Source organism: Notothenia coriiceps, unplaced genomic scaffold (genome assembly GCF_000735185.1).
Source record: "Notothenia coriiceps isolate Sejong01 unplaced genomic scaffold, NC01 NC01_scaffold00032378, whole genome shotgun sequence".
Taxonomy (NCBI): Eukaryota; Metazoa; Chordata; class Actinopteri; order Perciformes; family Nototheniidae; genus Notothenia; species Notothenia coriiceps.
The window spans coordinates 77,298-95,949 of NW_011365079.1; the positions used below are offsets into that span (position 1 = coordinate 77,298).

Below are 18,652 nucleotides of genomic sequence, written 5' to 3' on the forward strand. Positions count from 1 at the left end.
AAAAATGTTCAGACTTAACTTCTGCGTCGAGAGTCGACACATAAATGTGTGATTACCGGGAGTTGGTGTCGAGGAGAGGGGGAGGGGGGAGCAGAGGTCGTCGATTTAATTGTCATCCAAATGAGACTCACTGGTATCTGACATACACTGTTGAATTGTCAATCACCTGCATTGTTGTAGTACTTCACCACCGAACTGCGTTATGCCCTCCATTTTTATTGATCTTAATTAACACTAGAATAAATAACACCGAAAATTACAACAAGATCATTATTTCTACAATACATTTAAGTCGAATATCAAGGTGTGAAGAGATTTTCTGAACTCTTACTGTTATTAAGTAACATTAAAATTATTTAGGAAGGGTGTGTGTAACATTTTTTATCGGATTGACATTAATTCTTTAGTAAGGTTATACATGTCGAGAGATACTGACATTGTTGTTATTGTAATATGTTATCATTGGTACGACTTGACCATAACGTGAAATCGAAACTCAAACGACTGACTCTACAAAAATAAGTACTTAATTCCGACTGACTCCGAAAAAATTGTAGTCCCTAACGTTTGAGTAGTCCATACGTTCTTCCACTGTTCCTAGGCTCGGGGCCGAGGGGCTGGGTGCCTTATGGCTCGCTAAAGTCGTCAAGTCTTGTTGATTTCGTCGTCATAATTATTATGTCTTGAGGTTCTCAGTTCAGATCTATCTTTATATTATCTTTCGTAAAGTAAAACTTTAACACCTCGTCAGGTCAAATATACCAACAACCGTCGTTACAACGTGCGAAAACTTTTACAGAAAAGACGGAGACACGTCCGAATTCAGAAAAAATAGAAATATGCGGTGTACCACATTTCATTGATTCGAAGGGATTTGAGTTGTTCATGTATGAACCCCGTGTTAAACCTCTATAACGATGAAATAAATTCATAAAGTTACACAAACAACGATGAGAAACAAGAAGACGAGGTGATGCAAGTCTCCATGTACCACATGAAAACTGAGGTGATGTACATAATTATGGAAATCAATGAAGTGTCCTAGACCTAATTAATTCACTTTATATTAGTTCACAATTTAGTCTGAAAATCAAGGTGACCTCATTCTAGGTGGTCTTCGATGGGACGTCATATTGTTTCAGTACGAGTTATGATCGACGGCAAATGGGTCCGAACTCCTTGTGAAATTACTAGGTTGAGTAGATATTTTGGTAGTAGTATTAGATAATAAGACTTTACCTGGTTAGACGTTACGAGTGAAAATTGACAGCGATGAAAGGATATAAAACTACTAGTTATGAAAAGATGAAGAATGAACTCCTTTGACAAACTTACGTCCTGAAAATGACATTGGTCTAAATAGCGGATGTGAGACCCCTGATGAATGAAAATGAGTCATGTTTCTAGACTCATCGAAGATGAAAATGAGTCATGTTCTGACTCATGAAGAGAAAAGGAGGACAGTTGTTCTGACACGACGAGATGAGAAATGAGTTCGCGGTTCTGACTTACCCGAAGATGGAAAAGAGTTCATGTTCTAAACTCATTTGAAGATGAAAATGGATCATGTTCTACGACACACGAAGATGAAAATGATTCATGTTCTAAACTCATGAAGATGAACAATGAGATCATGTCGTCTGAGACACACGAAGGGGACTATTTTTCTTAGCGGATGCATGTCAATTTAAATCAATACAGACAACTATTTTTTAAATCAATAAAAACATTTTCTAAATCCATAAAAGCATTTCAATTAATATTGGGAGTCATGTCGTTACTTTGTTGAGAATGTGGCCATGTAATAAGCGGGATAATTTGCAGCGACTTGTTCCTTATGGGGAAAATAACACCCTTCATCCATATGAGGATCCCTCCGCTACACTTTGGGATCCTGATCGACCGACGAAGCTCCATTAAAATATACATATTTTTGGTGAATTACTGAGTTTAGGCACGTTAATAACGTTTTAATGAAGTTGAATACAGTATATTCATATGTGTCAGTGATTTCATGTCAATTCGGCGAACATAAACATAAATGATCGTGGTGAAGATGATGATTAAATTAGGATTAAAAATCGAGAGCCGGGCTGCATTTCCTCCCGTTCGTTTTTTTCGAATAACAAAATTATTTTGTTAAATAACAACATGGTGATGTTTTGTAAATGATTACATGTCTCTTATTTAGCACAGTAGTATGATATCCGTGACATATGGATCTTAACAAAGTTCCGCTGTACATCCAGCATACTGTATCTCACTTTATTTCAAATGAGCTCCAGTGTGGAACCCCACTGCACCCCCTGGTGGATCAATGATCCATTGCAGCTGGCTTCATTATAATTACATTTATCTATCACGGGGGCGGTCTCAAGTCAAGCTGGAGGTTTTCCCTTGAGCGAGGGCAGATCACGTACCAATCACGGCCCTCGCGTTTCAAACTGTCTGAAATGAATCGCTACATCTGTATATGCATTTACTTTTTTCTTGCCCTAACTTTTATTTTCTATTTTTTTTCCAGTTTTCATTAGTTGTCATTATTTCTTTGTACTCCTTAATTTCTATACTTTTTTGACGAAATAAATGCCATCGTTATATTGATGCTAATGATGATGCACGGGAGGGCTACTAATTTTGTTCATTTGTGTGTATGAATTATACGTTTTAGTTTTTGTATGATTTTAGTAGAATAAATAAATAAAAATAAATAAAGGATGTTGTCCAAGGTTGAAAATGAACTGTAAAACTGAATTGTAAACTAAGCGTGCAGGGCATCAGCACATCATCTGTATTGGCAGATAAAGGTTTTCAAATTAACTTTAGGAATCGGACAGAAATGAGCATCTGAAATAAAACTGCTGATGCAAAAACAGATTTTAGGTCAAAACTGCTTTGTTTGTGCCACTTGTTATAATTGTTTGAGGGACAGCATTGTCCAATCCTTCAGATTCTTTCAGTGTTTAAAAATCCTACACAAAAATAGATATTCCATGTTTTACATGTATAAGTTGAATACATTTTCTTTTTTTTCTCAGTGAATGTGTACATTTCAAAAATCATTGCATTAATGTCTGCGTTTCTCAGTGGGAAATAACAGGATGCATATTAATATGGAAATTAAATAACAGTAGATACTTGATGTTTCCTGTGATTTAATAAATTTGTTGCATACATTTTTTCCAAAGAATGGTAAAAAATATGATTAGCTGCAATTGATGGTAAGCTCAGTCTTGGATTGCTTTGTCCGTTGATCACTTAAGAAGAAAACTAAAGAAGCACTGTTAATGTTAATAGCTCAGCAACCACCCACCTATCTGCAACAGACGTACTGCATCATCATTGATTATGTTCTGCTTTCATTAGGCTATTGACCCTGAAATGCTCTACTGTATATCTTGATACATGAAGTCAATTTGTACATCCTCTTTATGACGAGTACATATTTGAACTGAGGACGCATTTGACTCACTAGCATACTTTAAGGACTACGTTGCTCAAATATTTGCTCACACTGTCATATTATGAACAATAAAGATTCATTTCTCAATCGTCTTTAACTTTATTATTATCCTGAAGGAAATGTGGGCGCTTTGCAGGCAGCCATTAACTACATACACCACAGGAATACACAGAAGACAATGAAAAACCAACATCTGGTCTGGTCTCGTGAGGAGACAAATCTGTCTGAGGTTTAATAAAGGTGTCAGATGTTTAAATATATGTGTGAATGTATTCATATACTGTATGACAGGAAAACTGTCTCACTGGGTGTTGGAGCTATATATCTCTTTGTATTTGTGAGACTGACCGTTGAGCGGCCCGACCAAGCAAGGAGGCAGAACGTCCAAAAATATAACCCGACGTGGGCATTTTATTAAAACATGAACATATTACACACAGCTTCAATCCTGCTGCTGTTCACGCGAGCCCAGCCTGCAGCCACCAGGATCTCACACACCCTACCACTCTCACAAGAAACAGCACTTAAATACACAGACTAACAAGACACAGGTGAGGGGGAGCAATTAAACACAGGTGAGGGGGAAGGAGACAACCCAGGGCACCAGGTGCACACAATCAGCAACAACATACATGGGGAACAGGGAAGTTGTCGTCAATATACCCCACACAGTACAATGATTATATCCAGATGTCCACGTGAGCTCTAGTAACGGCGTCTCGTCGTTACAGTATTATTTAATAGTTTAACATTTATTTTCTTGCTGTTTATAGTGTTTATTGTAAATGTATTCTTAGTTAGTGTCATAAGTTAAAGTGGTTTCTATGCTTTTATTTTGAAGGCATGTTTGAGCACTGGGTGACACAGGTGGAGGTGGGAGCCAGAGCACTAGTAGGCACATGGTTTTTTATCAGGGTTTCCCAACCACAAGAAAGGACAGCCATAGGAAAGGCTTAAGGAACAAACCATGGGAAACATGTTCATTGTCAATGATATCGGATCATAATAAATGCACAACGGAGATTCTTGTCTGGACCTGGATCATTGACCCAAGATCTGCTAACTAGTGCCTCAGCGGCTGTATTATTTTAAGTTCATTATCTGTTTTATTTCTATATGATTTTGGCCGCTACACTGGGTATCACAGGCACAGAGACACTGGCAGTCTGTCTCTCAGAGCCATTCATATCTCACTGCTGGTCCATAACCATTTCCTCTTATCTCAAACGCTTCTCTCTAATCTTTCTCTTTCCCCCCCTCCCTAAGCCTATGATTTCTCTCCCAGGGTGTTCATTTGCTATGCTGAGAATCAAGGGGCCAAATGCCCTCAAAACATCATCCAGGAAGGTACAATATGTATAAATGTGCACAATTTGAAGTGCGTGTGCATGCACATTTTTTGGCGTGTGTTGTTTGTCGAGCAAAACTCAAGCAAAGGGGTCCACGACCTATGTTCAAAGTGTGAGTACACTAAAATGACTGATATATCTTAATTGGTTTCTAGCCATGCAATGAGTTTCTGTCTTATTTGTCCTAGTTTCAAATGTATCATTTTCTGAGATTTTCACCTCCAATAAAATCAAGGTTTGTGCTTTATGGTGCTCGCAGCATTGTACAATCAAATAAAATGTATTCAACGGCATTGTGTCTTTCGAGAAACAGTGCCTGTCCCCAATACTCAGGGTGATCCTTGCTTTGAACAGGCTTTGGTGGATCTACTTGCCAGAAAAAACATAGTGTACTCCCAATGAAACCTGTTCAAAGTAGATTTTGAGGAGTTCCTAGAGTAACTGGGGCATTTTCAATGGAGAAAGATGTTCCTGTTGAATTTTTTAAATTAATGTTTCAATGCTGCAAGCCGAGCACATGACATTTTACTTCTCGTCCATGTATTGTAATGAAGTTGGGACACAAAAACAAAAAGAAAGACTGGGATAAAACCAAAACTAGCTAATAAGTGAGAAGTGTTTCTTTTCATTTGAGTGTATGACCCAAAAACATGTTCACTATTTAAATGCATGCAGGCACACATGCAGCCATAGCCCCATTTGCACCATCAGCACATGCACTGATACAGCTGTAAGCAGGTTCAGTCTGTCTGTTGAATATTGGATGAGGCTGAGGCAGCCTTGCTGCAGGTTAAGGTGCCAGCTGTGGCATGAGCGATGCTGAGGCTCATCCGTGTTCTTGTAAATGCTGCTCGCTTTTGGTCTGAGCACGAACTCCAGCTCTAGGAAGAAAACGAGTCAATTTTTCTGGCAATATCTCACCTGTCTCCCCCTCCCTTCCTCCCTTCCTGCTCGGTAGCTCGTGCTGACAGTAGTCACTAGTCAAAAGGTCAAGCGGATGGAACTTTAATTTTGGCTGCAGCCCCTGCAGACATTCAGAGGTGATCTAATCTGGATTTGCCGCCTCCATGTTACATTTATGAACAGAGATAGATATGTTTGCTTGAGATTTCCCTTATAAACTGAAGGAATATCAAAAACTCACACTCAATTCTCCTGTGAATAGCTGCATTAAACTTTCTCTCTCTTTTCCTTCTCGCTCACTACGTCTCCCTCTTCCTCATCACCCTCACCTCCCTGCCTCAAATACCATCTCAGACTCCAGAAATAAAATCGGAAGAGGATCCGCTGAAGGGCACTCTTCACATAGAGCGATTAAGACATTTCTGGCACATTCTCACGCATCTTGCTTTCCAGTTTGAGAGGTGAGTAATCTCACGCTGCATTGGCTCCAAAGGACAAACCAGGCTGAATAATTACACAGAGCAGGACAATAATCAACAGAGTCCTGACATAAAAAAAAAGCTCATAATTGTCTTTGGAAACGTCTGACAGCTTCCCCGCCGCGTTCGACTTGCTAAATGGTTAGCGTGCAGTACAACCAGAAAGGAGGATGACAAATCAATTAAATCAATCCATGAAAAAGAGCTACTGTCAGCGTTGACGAGGAGCATTTTAGGAAACGTCGAGGCGATGGGAGAAAAGAGTGTTAATCAGCCAGAGCCAGAAGCAGTAGGTGGCAGACTTCAGAGGAAAAGACATCTGATCATGTTCCCCTAACAAGGTGTGAATCTTGTTCTGCTTTCTTTGTGCTGGTGGACCTCTCCGGCCTCCCAGGAGCTGCCGGCTGGCCGAGGTGTGAATGAGTGGATGAATGTCACGCCTACGGGCCTCGGACCTCACAGAACAAGCCAGGTTTTTTTTATTGTCTCCAAACTTTGGATGCAAGCCAAGCTATTGTGCGGGCTAATGCACTCCAGCCATTTTCAGACCACCGCGCAGCGAGACATGGGCTCTGCTGATGAAATGTAAAATGGTCAATAAGGTTTAATATCAACACATGCCCTGATCTCAGTTTGGGAGAAGAAGAAAAAACGCTTTAAACTCTGAACCAGTGAAAGGAATGATTACATAGATTAAAACGTGTGTACACAAACGGTGGAGTGAACCTGCTGGATACTTGAACTCTTATCTCAGTTCCCCCTGTTGCTGTTGCTGCTGCTGTTCCTTAATTCTCGACTACTCCACCTTTCCATATACGAATGCTTGATTACAGACGATGAAGTGGACATAGAGAAAATAAGGCTGAGGAAAGAAATGTAGCTGCTGTTTAAGGATTCCTTTCTGCAGTGTATATATTCAAGAGGGATAACAATGTGTGAGTGTGTGTGAGCGAGACAGAAACAGTGTGAGCGGAGCTGGACCCCTGCGTCTCCTAGTCATTACAGCTCATTTGTCTGAGTGCTATTCCACTTGGCTGGGTTGAGTTAACAGTTTGCCCTGGCACTCTCTCCCTCCTCGGAGCCCAGCACAGCGACACATTTGGAGAGAGGGAAATGGGAACACTGTATGGATTTTATCAGGGGCCACACACAGGAGGCATAACACAAGGAAACTTTTCTTGCTCCTTAATAGCACACACGTAGATGTAACAAACCAAAGTGCATGTTATGACTATAACAACAGAGATTTGTGAGACATCTCTCAGCGCCAGCGGCTGTTTATACCCCCCGATCCCCTGGAAAGTCTAATGACAGCTAATCAGATGCACATCCACACTCTAATTAACCAATTAGCGGCTAATGGATACACATACTGTACGCAAAACACTGAGGATCATTATGAGACACTCATAGTTTTCACTTTACCCCAGACTCTTTTCTGGCCAAATGAGGGAGACAGCAGGCTGTTAACAAAGAAAAAACATCAGTCCCCTGCATTCATGAACAGTTAACTAGTGCAGCAGGAGAAATGACACACAGTCAGAAATACGAGGTAAAAAAAGGTATCCCTAAAATTAGTACACAGTCAAAATGTTGAACAAAGATACAATAACGCCATCTGCTCACACACATTCACACAAAGACTCAAGCATACTCAGCTTCTCTTGATGTTTGAATTTGAGAATCACAGACAGCCTGTTTCTATGCTGAATATATTTTGGAACCTTAATTAGAATCTAATCAAATGAATGGAAAGAGCACCCACTCGATAAAACACTCCAGAATGCAAACGAGGAGCAATTTCAGCCAGCAAGACAACTCAAAAATAAACTTTATGTCTTGGTGGGTTTTCAGACTTTATGACTCTTGCCTTGTCATAACTTTGATAGAAAACAGAAGTTTTTTAGAATGTTTTCCAGCATTGTTATAAATGTACTTTTCTGTTTTGAAACGACAGCCATTCACTTTGCACAGGAACATAGCCAGTGAAAATGTGTTGATGGGCCAGGACCTGTCAAGAGGGACCAATAAAAAAAATCAGCCATCACTAAAAACTGAGCTATTAAGTGAAAAAACTAATTGCAACAACGCAGCACAGCGGGACTCTTTATAAAGAGAAAACCCTGGGAAAACAAGATAATTAAAGGGTGTGTGGAAACCATCTGGCTGCTTCTATTCAGCTGCAAAAGAAATAACTTTTTTAGAGCTTACGGCTAATGGAGCAAGTACTCATTAAGATGTCGGCCTTTTTGTTACATTTTTAAGTTCACACTATTCCATCTTACGAACACATTGCAAAGTGAATCGTCATAGGCCATTAATATTCATGTTAATGGGTTCCTTTATCCTTGACATGATATATGAGCTTAATAAACATTTCGCCTAGTTACTACCATCATCATGTAATATTAAAAGCCTCTCTACTCAATATTTCTATATTAACAAAAGTAAAAGGTGTCAATTGTGAACTATGCAGTTCCACTCACCTCTATTGAGTCTTAATCTAATTGGTTACATTTTATGTAACTTTACAGTTGCTTAAAGAAGAGTTAATCATATTCTAGTCAGTCAGAGAGAAACACAAGTCAAACTAATGCCAACTTCACTAGTAAATGACCCACTGTTGGAGAACACGTTGGCCATCAGCTTTAGTAGCTTTAGGTGATAATATGTCAATGTTGTGTGTACACTTTATTGTGTTGCCTATATTAGCTTATCAAAGATCTGTTTGTGTTGTTGTATATGTTAGAGGATACGTCAAAGTAAAGAGTTCATGTAAATATGAAGTCTTTTGAAAACAGTCACTCTTAGTGGTCTGTTCACTGTGTTAAATGTTTAAGTCCCACACTGTAAGACACAACACCTTCTTCCTCTGTGAACTGCAGAAGTAGTTAACCGTTTAAAATACTCTTCTACATTTTAAATGTAACTCTAAAACTCATTCATTAACACAGTTTTATTTTGTGTTGTGTCAATACAAAAACCAGAGAGTCAATGAGCCCATTTTCCCAAAAGCTTAACTATTGACATCCTATATAAAACAAATGATTGCTTTTGTGAAGTGTTTACATTCAAAATAAACAGCTGATATATCTTTATCTGTTTTATTTTACTACATTTATTTTAAATATTGCTATGGGCCTCAGTGATGCAGTATGGTTGGGCCTTTGCTAATGAAAGAGGACATATGCACTGTGAGTATAACCTCTATGGTTGGACTCACAGATTTGAGTCTAGCTATAAAAGGATCTTAATTAAAAATCTGTCCCACAAGAGTAAATGAAAATTCTAGGCTGCAAAAATGTTATTCAACTCACATTTATCACCGGTAAAAAGGTTGAATGTGTGAAGTACTCAGACGTGTGCACATGTGCAGCCTAATACACACACACACACACACACACACACACACACACACACACACACACACACACACACACACACACACACACACACACACACACACGCCCACTAAGCTACACCCTCGTATGCACGCGACTCACACGCTCACAGATTGGCTGCGCTCAGCAAGAAGTGCTTCACGGATGGCAGTTTTCCTTTCTTTTTCCGCTCGACAGACTTATCAACCCAGCTCAGGTGGTGCCCATCTGCTTGCGCACATTTAAAATACACACACATACACTTACTGCTTACACAAGTGGACACATGCTCAAGGAATACACTCAATCAAATGTCTGCCCTTCAAATTTCATTTATTTTCCCCCTGGCTACTTCTCCCCCCCATACTCTCTGACCACATCCCAACCTCTCCTCCTGCTCCGTCCCACGTCCCTTCTCTTTCTTGTCCTCAACAACCTCAAACTCTCCTTAAGATCTTTTCTTTATTGCTCTGCCTGTCCTGCATGTACACTTGCCTGTCTCCACACCACCCCTGCATCCCAGTGACCGTACCCCCTGCTGTGCAGAGCCCACCCTGTCCAATGCAGCAGATGGCTGAGCAATACATGCATGCACACGGACAATCACGCCAACACAGGCATAAAACAAGCCTGGAGAATACACAAAATGTCAGAGCATATTCATGTTTATCTGTATATCAAGTGAAGTGCACACGCAGTTTTACACACGCTGACAAAATGCTCAGTCCACATAGTCAGTCATAATAAGAGCTGCAGCTTCAGAGGGGTTCAAAACTTGATCGGGGAAAACTTACATATATTTCTCATTCGCTTGCCATGGGGGTATAATGCATCATGAATGTATTCATCCCGGCAGCATTTATGCATTTATATAATTCTGTTGTACAGAGCCACGAGCTGCTGTGAATCAATACACACCTCAACCAGCATAATGGGGCTGTAGGAGGCATAAGATATGTACATACCAAAGACTATAAAAAGGGCCTTGACAGTGCTTCAAGAGGAAAAGACAAACTACTGGATCGAGGATGAGTAATGGTTTGAGGCTCAGCCCGTATAATGCCACAAACGTCTTTTCTCAAGAGGCAAATGATTCTTTATAAAGCATCATTTGACCAGTATTACAGGTCATTATAGATGCAAAATTATTTACCACACCCAATTCAGCCAATGTTTGTTTTTTTGGTAAATAAACACACAACATGGCTGGACAACAGTGTTGGCTACTACACACACCTCTCCATAAAGTGCCATTTGTTAGGCAATTATCTTTATTCTACCAAGCAGAAAATAACTTGTGCGGAATGGGAAGGTGTGCTGGTGCGAAGCTCATAATGCCATGCAGACACTATAATTAGGGCTCTTTTCACAGGGGGGGGGGAGTGGGGTCCTGGCCGACCTTAGGGAAAAATCTGACGGCCAAAAGCAATTTGCAGGGCGCCTTCCAATTTCCATGAATGATTCTTTGAATTTAACGATGTAAACAAACACGGTCTTCAATGGCTTGTACATCAGCGGTGGTCAGACTGTGAATGGTTGGCCGGTTGCTTAGAAACGGATGACAGACCTGACTGTGCCTCGCTGGTTTAATAACTTGTTAGGAGACGTTTATGCGCTGGATTTGCTGAAAAATCGTTCACCATCCCGCAGAAGTCCTAGGAAGCCTTCATGGTTTCAACCTTTCGTTGTAACCCCAATCCATTTGACTTTTGTTAGAAAGGAAAACATGCGCTGACATCTGGAAACATAAACTTATGCCCTTGTGTACTTTTAAGTATTTTACAGTCCTTTTACATTTCATTCCTGTTGTGGGTTAAAATCAATACATTGCAATGGCAAGTCAGGCTGTCGTCATAGAGACATGACCTGTGTGTCACCCTGTAGCAGTAAAATATGAACAGCGGATATACAGTATGTGTGTGTGGTTGAATAGAATAGATGTGTTCTGGGTCAACTACGCTGGTGGGCGGGAGATAAAGTCACTGCCACCTTGTTCTCAGGTCACCCGGGGCAAAGATGATGCACATCAGTTTATCCTTCTTTATACGAGTGTGTTTGTGTTTACCGGCAGAGAGGCGCGGTCGGGTCCTGGGCGTCTGCATCTCTTGCCGCGCGTGGGGCAGCATGTGATAGCGCTTGGCCTCGTTGACCAGGTCGCGGCACGCCTCCGACGATTTGATCAGCTCCTCGTTGTCCACCACGTTCAGCAGGTAGGACGGGTGGATGAAGGGGAGACGCACCGCCGCCAGCAGGTCTGACAGAGTCTGACAAGAGAGGGGGCAAGGAGAAGAAGAAAATGAGGATGAAGGCAATCATTGAGCAATGCTAAGATAACATAACGGACAGAAAAACTAAAGACACAGAAGTAAACAGTACTAAAACAGTGTTTGCAGATTAATTTATACTGGCATTGAAACTGCCAGGGGATGATCAAAGAGGTTTGATATGAACATTAAACAAATAGCTTTGAAACACAGCAGATCACAGTCAGTCAACAGACTCTCACATCTTTAGAAAGGACAGTTGGATTAACTCCCAACCTCATTATACATGTTTTTTTCGAAATAATATCATGAAAGCAGAAAGGGAAAAAAAAGAAGCATGTGCTGTTATAGGAAGGAAACCTGGTAGTAGCGTGGCCATTAGATCAGTAACTGTCAGTGTGAGGCCCTCAAAGCCTGGGCTTACCACGCTGCATGTGTCATTTTTCTGTTTCTATATTTCTGAAGGACAAAATGCCCAGGCAAGGATGAAAAGACAAGAAAAATCTCCAAGTCGCAGTTTTTTTTGTATGTATTTGGCGCCTGTACATATCCAAACAAAACTTAAAAACAACTCCAGCGACTTTTAATTCAGTCATTAAAACTGATTCATCATTCAACAAGAAGCCACAAATAACATATCTGCAAAGTTTTCAGTCACATCCGCTCACCACCTCACGTTCACAAGCGCATTTGGTTTTTGAGGCAGCGGGGGGGTATCTAACCGCTTCCCACATTCTGCTTCTGATTTTTCCGGCTCCAAATTAAATCTTACAGAGTCTAATGTTCCTTTGAAGCGAGATTAAGACACAGTTCTGGTTAATCACAACCCATTGATGCCAAGTGATGATCCAAAGAAGCTACTTACCAGGTTTTTAAAATCGAACAATAAAGAAATCCTAACTAAAATGTTCACCGTTTGCTTTAAGGTGAGGATTTGAGCAGGATGAGCAGGCTTTAAAGATAATTAATGATGTGGAGTGAACCAAAACTATTAAAATACTCAACTACGGCACCACAAGTATTTTGAGTGCATGTTTGCACTCAAAATACTTGTGTTTGCTCCTTTGCTGGGCAGCATACACTGATGTGTGCTAATGTATAGGTGTTCAGCCATGGAGGGAGGACAGCCTGTTGCCATGGTAACCTTGTCTATAGCTCTTGCTGCCGAATGTTATTTATTTTTCTTTCAGCATGTGTGTGTATAAATGTCTGTGTGCCCGTCTGTACTCCCAAGGGAGCCTCATCTATGTCGACAGTAAAAGCTGTAAACAAGCTTGGACGGAGCAACAGAGAGCTGGGTGGAGATTGACCCCGATGACCCCTCGGCTCAGAGCGACGTGGCCGAGACGTGCAGGGGACAGCGACAAAAACAACAGACTCTGAGCAACATCATTCAGGGGAGAACACATAATAAGCTGACACTCTGCTTAAGCATCCCCTACTCCCACCTGAGGCCTTTTTACTCTGGCATGTGACCCATTTGTTTTCTAACAATGTCCTGCGGAGCTTCTGACCAGAATAGAGGAAATAAGATGGTGGAGAAAGAAGAATGAGAGGAGGGAATGGCATGGGGGAGGAAGGACAAGAGGGAGAAGGCAAGCAAGGACAGAAGAGAAGGAAAGGAGAAAGAAGAGCAGAATGAGACAAGACAAGAAGAGGGAAAGTAAACTAAAGACAAATCGAGAGGAACAGGAGAGGATGAGACGGCACTCAGGGAAATCTGCCGATGACATCTCTTTGCGAGCCCTAATAGCAAAACAGCATCCTGCAGATGGGGCTGTCTTTTCCCCCTCTCCACAGGCGTACTAAACATTTTATCAAAAAAACACCCCAATATGCACATAAACACGGGCACTCGCTCCCAGCGCTAATAAAGCAAGAAGGTAAAGTCAAAGCATGTGTAGCATCCGGAGAAATTCTTCTGTGAAGATTCACAAGGTGAGGAGAAAATACTGCTTTCAATTAAAGTGCCCCCATACTGCGAGATTTGCCCCGATAGTTACTGAGTCATGTCACAAACAGAGGAGCTTTCTATTGCAAGTTATTGTTTTCATGTCTGTCTTAATCTCTCCGACTTTTGTCTTATGACATCTTTCATTAATGCCAGTAATCGGATGGGGGGCACATTTTTTAAATATATTTTGACACTAAAGTGAAAGCTTTTAAGACATATTTCTTTCAAACAAGATGCAAGTGAGACATTTTTTTTTAGTATTCAATTTTGTAAATCTGATTTGTTGGGTTTACAATCTCTCCATGTACTCTTACACCAAAGTACATAGTGTGTTTTCGTAGGCTGTGTAAAATGATGGTCATGTCATGTTTTTTACTAGAAATGTAATTTAATGTGCTAAGTTTAAACTCCCCTTGAGAAAACATACATTATTTCATATATGGGTGTGGTGCACTACAGCCTCTCGTGGCCAAAACAGGTATCACAACAACAATCACTTCGTCCTGACATAAATACATCTTCCTTCGAGAAAATGGATTGATGATTAGATTGATTTTATTTTAGGGAAAGGAGGAATGCATTCAAAGCCTTTTTTGCATCCGTTTATAACATGGATAGAAAATAAATTAGATTGGAAAAATAATCACTAGAATGTATTTTTTCAGTAAAGGAGGAACAAACTGCATTTTACTGTATTTAAAGTCAGTTCTGGCTCATTCATGTATCAGCAGGTCATCTGAAGTAGGTCCATTACTGACCCTCGGTGCTAAATTAAAGCTGAATATGGGGCAGTTCCAGCCAGGTGGTGCCCTCAGTGGCACAACATAAATAAATGTGCTAACATGTCTAGGGTTGCCTGTGGACATCTTGCTCATATTCTGAACAGCAGGTGGATGGGCTAGGAATATGTTAGTGGTCTTCTGTGGTGTGAAGTTTGCATCCCAAATATTCTGCTTCTATACAGTTCGAAAACATGCAGCTCAGGTGGGCTGGAGAACGTATTTATACATTTTACAAGGCAATAAAGTCATGACCTGTCCCAGATGCATCCCTGTCCGTTTAATGACCTTGACTAGGAATAGGAGAAAATCGGTCTTCTGGGAGCTCAGTAGCAAACTGCTCGCAGAATTCAGAGAGCGGGTGAATTGGGAGGCGCGGGTCAAGAGTTTGAGGCGGGATTGACAGACTAATCTAACAATTGAGCTCACACGTGTTCTCATTAGCAGTTTTGTCATGGTACCTTCTAAACCACATCCACACAACATGCACACCAACTTAACTTTCCTTTACCTGTGGGAAAATGAAGTAAAGAAAAGACAAGCTTGCTACTGTTCCATCTGCGGGTCTGAGCTACACACAAACCCACATCTGTTGTGGTCTCTTTTCACTTGCCAAATGTTTTTAAAATGGCAGTAAAACTACCTCAAAGAGACAGCATCTAGTGCCTGCAAAAAGGTAAGGTATTTACCACGAAAATATCCACCTAAATACACACCCACGTATACACACACACAGAAAGAGACAGATGGATAGACTAGCAGTAGAGCTGTAGGTTGATTGTACTGTATTTTAATCATGTGCTGTTTGAGGTCAAACTTGTTGAACCGGTTGGTTCATTGATTCAATGAAAATCTGGTTAAAAAGATTTAGACAATGTAAAGTCACATGGGCTGACGTCTGATTAAATAAACAACCATGAATTCAAATATTTTGTAAATTAGTGTGTGTGTGTGTGTGTGTGTGTGTGTGTGTGTGTGTGTGTGTGTGTGTGTGTGTGTGTGTACGTGNTCTGGTTAAAAAGATTTAGACAATGTAAAGTCACATGGGCTGACGTCTGATTAAATAAACAACCATGAATTCAAATATTTTGTAAATTAGTGCGTGTGCGTGCGTGCGTGCGTGCGTGCGTGCGTGCGTGCGTGCGTGCGTGCGTGTGTGTGTGAGAGAGAGAGAGAGGATGACTTTATTTCAGTGTAGAGCAGTTATTCCTGACTGTTACATTCCTCCATTTCTCGGAGAAATATAAAAAATTTACTCTTCATCAGAAATTCTAACCAACTCTATCTCACCCATTTCTTTTGAACCAACTCTCTCTCTTCGTTGCTACCTCCATTCCCGCTCCTGGCTCTCCCGCCCACACATGCATACATCGGCATTGGAAATGAGGGGAAGTTGCACACTTGCTGTTAAAATTCAAATCCAAAGTGTCAGACCCTGCATACAAAAAAAAAAAAAAAAAGTAGTCGTGCTTGGTGCCAGTTGGAACTACTCAAGAAGGAGTTTTGCATAACGCAAAAAGGTTCTTGTTTATCTTCTGGTTTTGTTTTAAAGAAACAAAGACTGTTTTGTTGCATGTTGAACAAAACATGACTATATTTTGGGGTGGTACACTACCTTTTTTTGGTGAAATGTATTGGAAATGTATTTCATCTTTTGTATCTTTGCACTGCAGACTCATCTTGTGGACAATCAAGGTTTACGCCTGTTTAATATTCAATACCACTATTGATCAGTGCTGGTACCTTGTCGAAACACATGATTTTTTAAAGGGGCCCTATTATGCTGAGGTTTCATATTTGTGTTTTGAGCCTCTGCTGTGACATGTTTTCATGCTTTAATGTTGAAAAGGCTCTTTATTTTCCTCATATTGCCTGCACTGCAGCACCTTTTTTCATCCTCTGTCTGAAACCAGAGCCCAGTCTGCTCTGATTGGTTAGCTGCATAGAGGGAGAGAAAGTCTCTGGTGGAACTTCGGGATTTTATCTTTTGCAGACCATTTACATGAACAAAAACCTATATAACACACTACAGGGAAGGGAAACCCTACTAACCATAATAGAGCCCCTTTAATTACTAACTTCCCTTTGTTGCGTCTATAGTAGAACGTTTTCAATTGTGAATATTCGCTGAACATAAAACCTCATTATAGATAAAACATGTCAATAATAAGTAGACAAGTTTGATTGATACTCAAATATAAATTAAAGCAAAAAGACAGCAAAATAAAACCGAGGTAAGACATGGAATAACAAAACCAACATTGACGTGTTAAATTGTGTAACTGTCAGATGCCTACTGTTTATTTGTAATCCTTTAAAGAGGAATGTTTAAATTGTGTCAAGTTTTATCTTTACAATCACTTTTCACTTGCTAAACACTCCTTAATCATTTTAGGGAGGATTCATTCCAGATTTGCTTTGCACAGCTTTTAAATGCCAAGCTGGATTTCTCCCTCAATGCAGCGAATCAGTTTGTGGATTTATATGTATACTCTTCCCCTCCAAAACCTTTTTTAGAAAGTGCAAGTGACAACATGGAGTGAAATGATAAGCAATTCAGAGGCATATCCTTCTCGACAACACAGCTGCACCATGATAATCCTCTACTCCAGTCCCTTTGTTGGGATGTTGTGTGGAAAATACTAAAATACAAACAGCTCTAAACAGTCTAGTCCTTTCATTCCTCCATCTCCTCCACCTGGCTTTCATCCAAGCTGCCAAAATAATTTTCATCCTTTATATTTGCGGATGAAATCTCTTTTCGTGGCAGATATACCCAGGGGATTACATACATTCTCCCAACTTGTGCCCTCCTGTTGAATTGAGGCTTAAGTGGTCAAATGAAATGACTGTTCTTACAATACTGACCGAACAAAATCACACATGAAGAGTAGACTGCATACACTTGATGCATGATATGTGCTAAAAGGGTTAGATTTGAATTATCTATATGTTTGAGATTCTAAGCAGGTGTTTAAGAGTACTCGTGACACTCAGAGCAATGAGTGCAGCACTTGCACTCAGCTCATGACATCACGGTGTGTATCCGACTCCATTGCTCTCCGACAACCTCTTGAGCAATCGCTCTCTCATGCACAGGCTCAGGCACGCCGAGTGAATGCAAGCTCTGTCCCTCCAGACGAATGGTGTGACCTGTCATTTTCATCTTCTCGCCTACTCATGTAAGCATATTTGTGTGCTTTCAAAACAGGGATGGCGTCTAATGGATGCATATTATTATAGCTACAGTCCATGCTGCAAAGGCTAATGAGCCCACTGTGCCTTAAAAGAAAAATATGGCGTGATGTTTTTACATTCCTTATAAGGAGGTTGCTTTTTCAACAAGTAGAACATATGGAAAGTGCTCACAGGAGTCTGAGGACATATGGAGACGCTACTTTTAGCTAGTCCACCCACGCAGGCTATCCCCCCCATCTTCCATTTTCCTCGCACAAGGATCATTTATGAGGAGTCCATATGCTTTTCCACTTGTATTTTGAAATTCAACCCAGATAACACCTTGTGACTTCCCCTCTCTAATGGTCTATCTCGCTGCTGCACAGCACACACAAAAAAACACATTCACACACACACACACACACACACACACACACACACACACACAGTGAGCGGCAGGGATAATGTGTCTAACAGTGAGCCTCTCAGATCTGTCAGGGGCAGCAGAGAAGCAGCTGGGGAGCCGCCATACGCTAACACGGATGACAAATGTCCACTGAGCTTTTCCCATTTTACTACTGTCAGCAAGGACTAACGCCTCTTACCATATGTGTGTGTGAAACGATTCAGTGTCATGGCAGCAACTAATAAATGACACAGGAATGGTCATATGTATTTGCTTTGCACTGAGCAGATAGGAATAAGCTTCTGCTTTAGAGTGAAACATTTACAGGCAAATGCTAAAAATGCAGATGCATATGAAAAAACTAAGTAATAAACAACAAATTCAACACACACACACACACACACACACACACACCTACACACACACACACACACTGCCCGATTATTCCCCCTATTATTAGTTTTATAAAGCAGATCTCTGGTCACAAAGGCGCATGAT

General features: G+C 40.7%; 1 protein-coding gene across 1 annotated transcript in view; it reads right to left on the minus strand.

Annotated features, from left to right (window-relative positions):
• The window catches only part of klhl29 (kelch like family member 29), a 132,977-nt gene that overhangs the window by 42,024 nt on the left and 72,301 nt on the right, over positions 1-18,652 (minus strand). Inside the window, exon 8 of the mRNA XM_010788928.1 lies at positions 11,640-11,838. Coding sequence (XP_010787230.1) covers positions 11,640-11,838 — 199 coding nt within the window. The remainder of the gene's footprint in view (positions 1-11,639; positions 11,839-18,652) is intronic.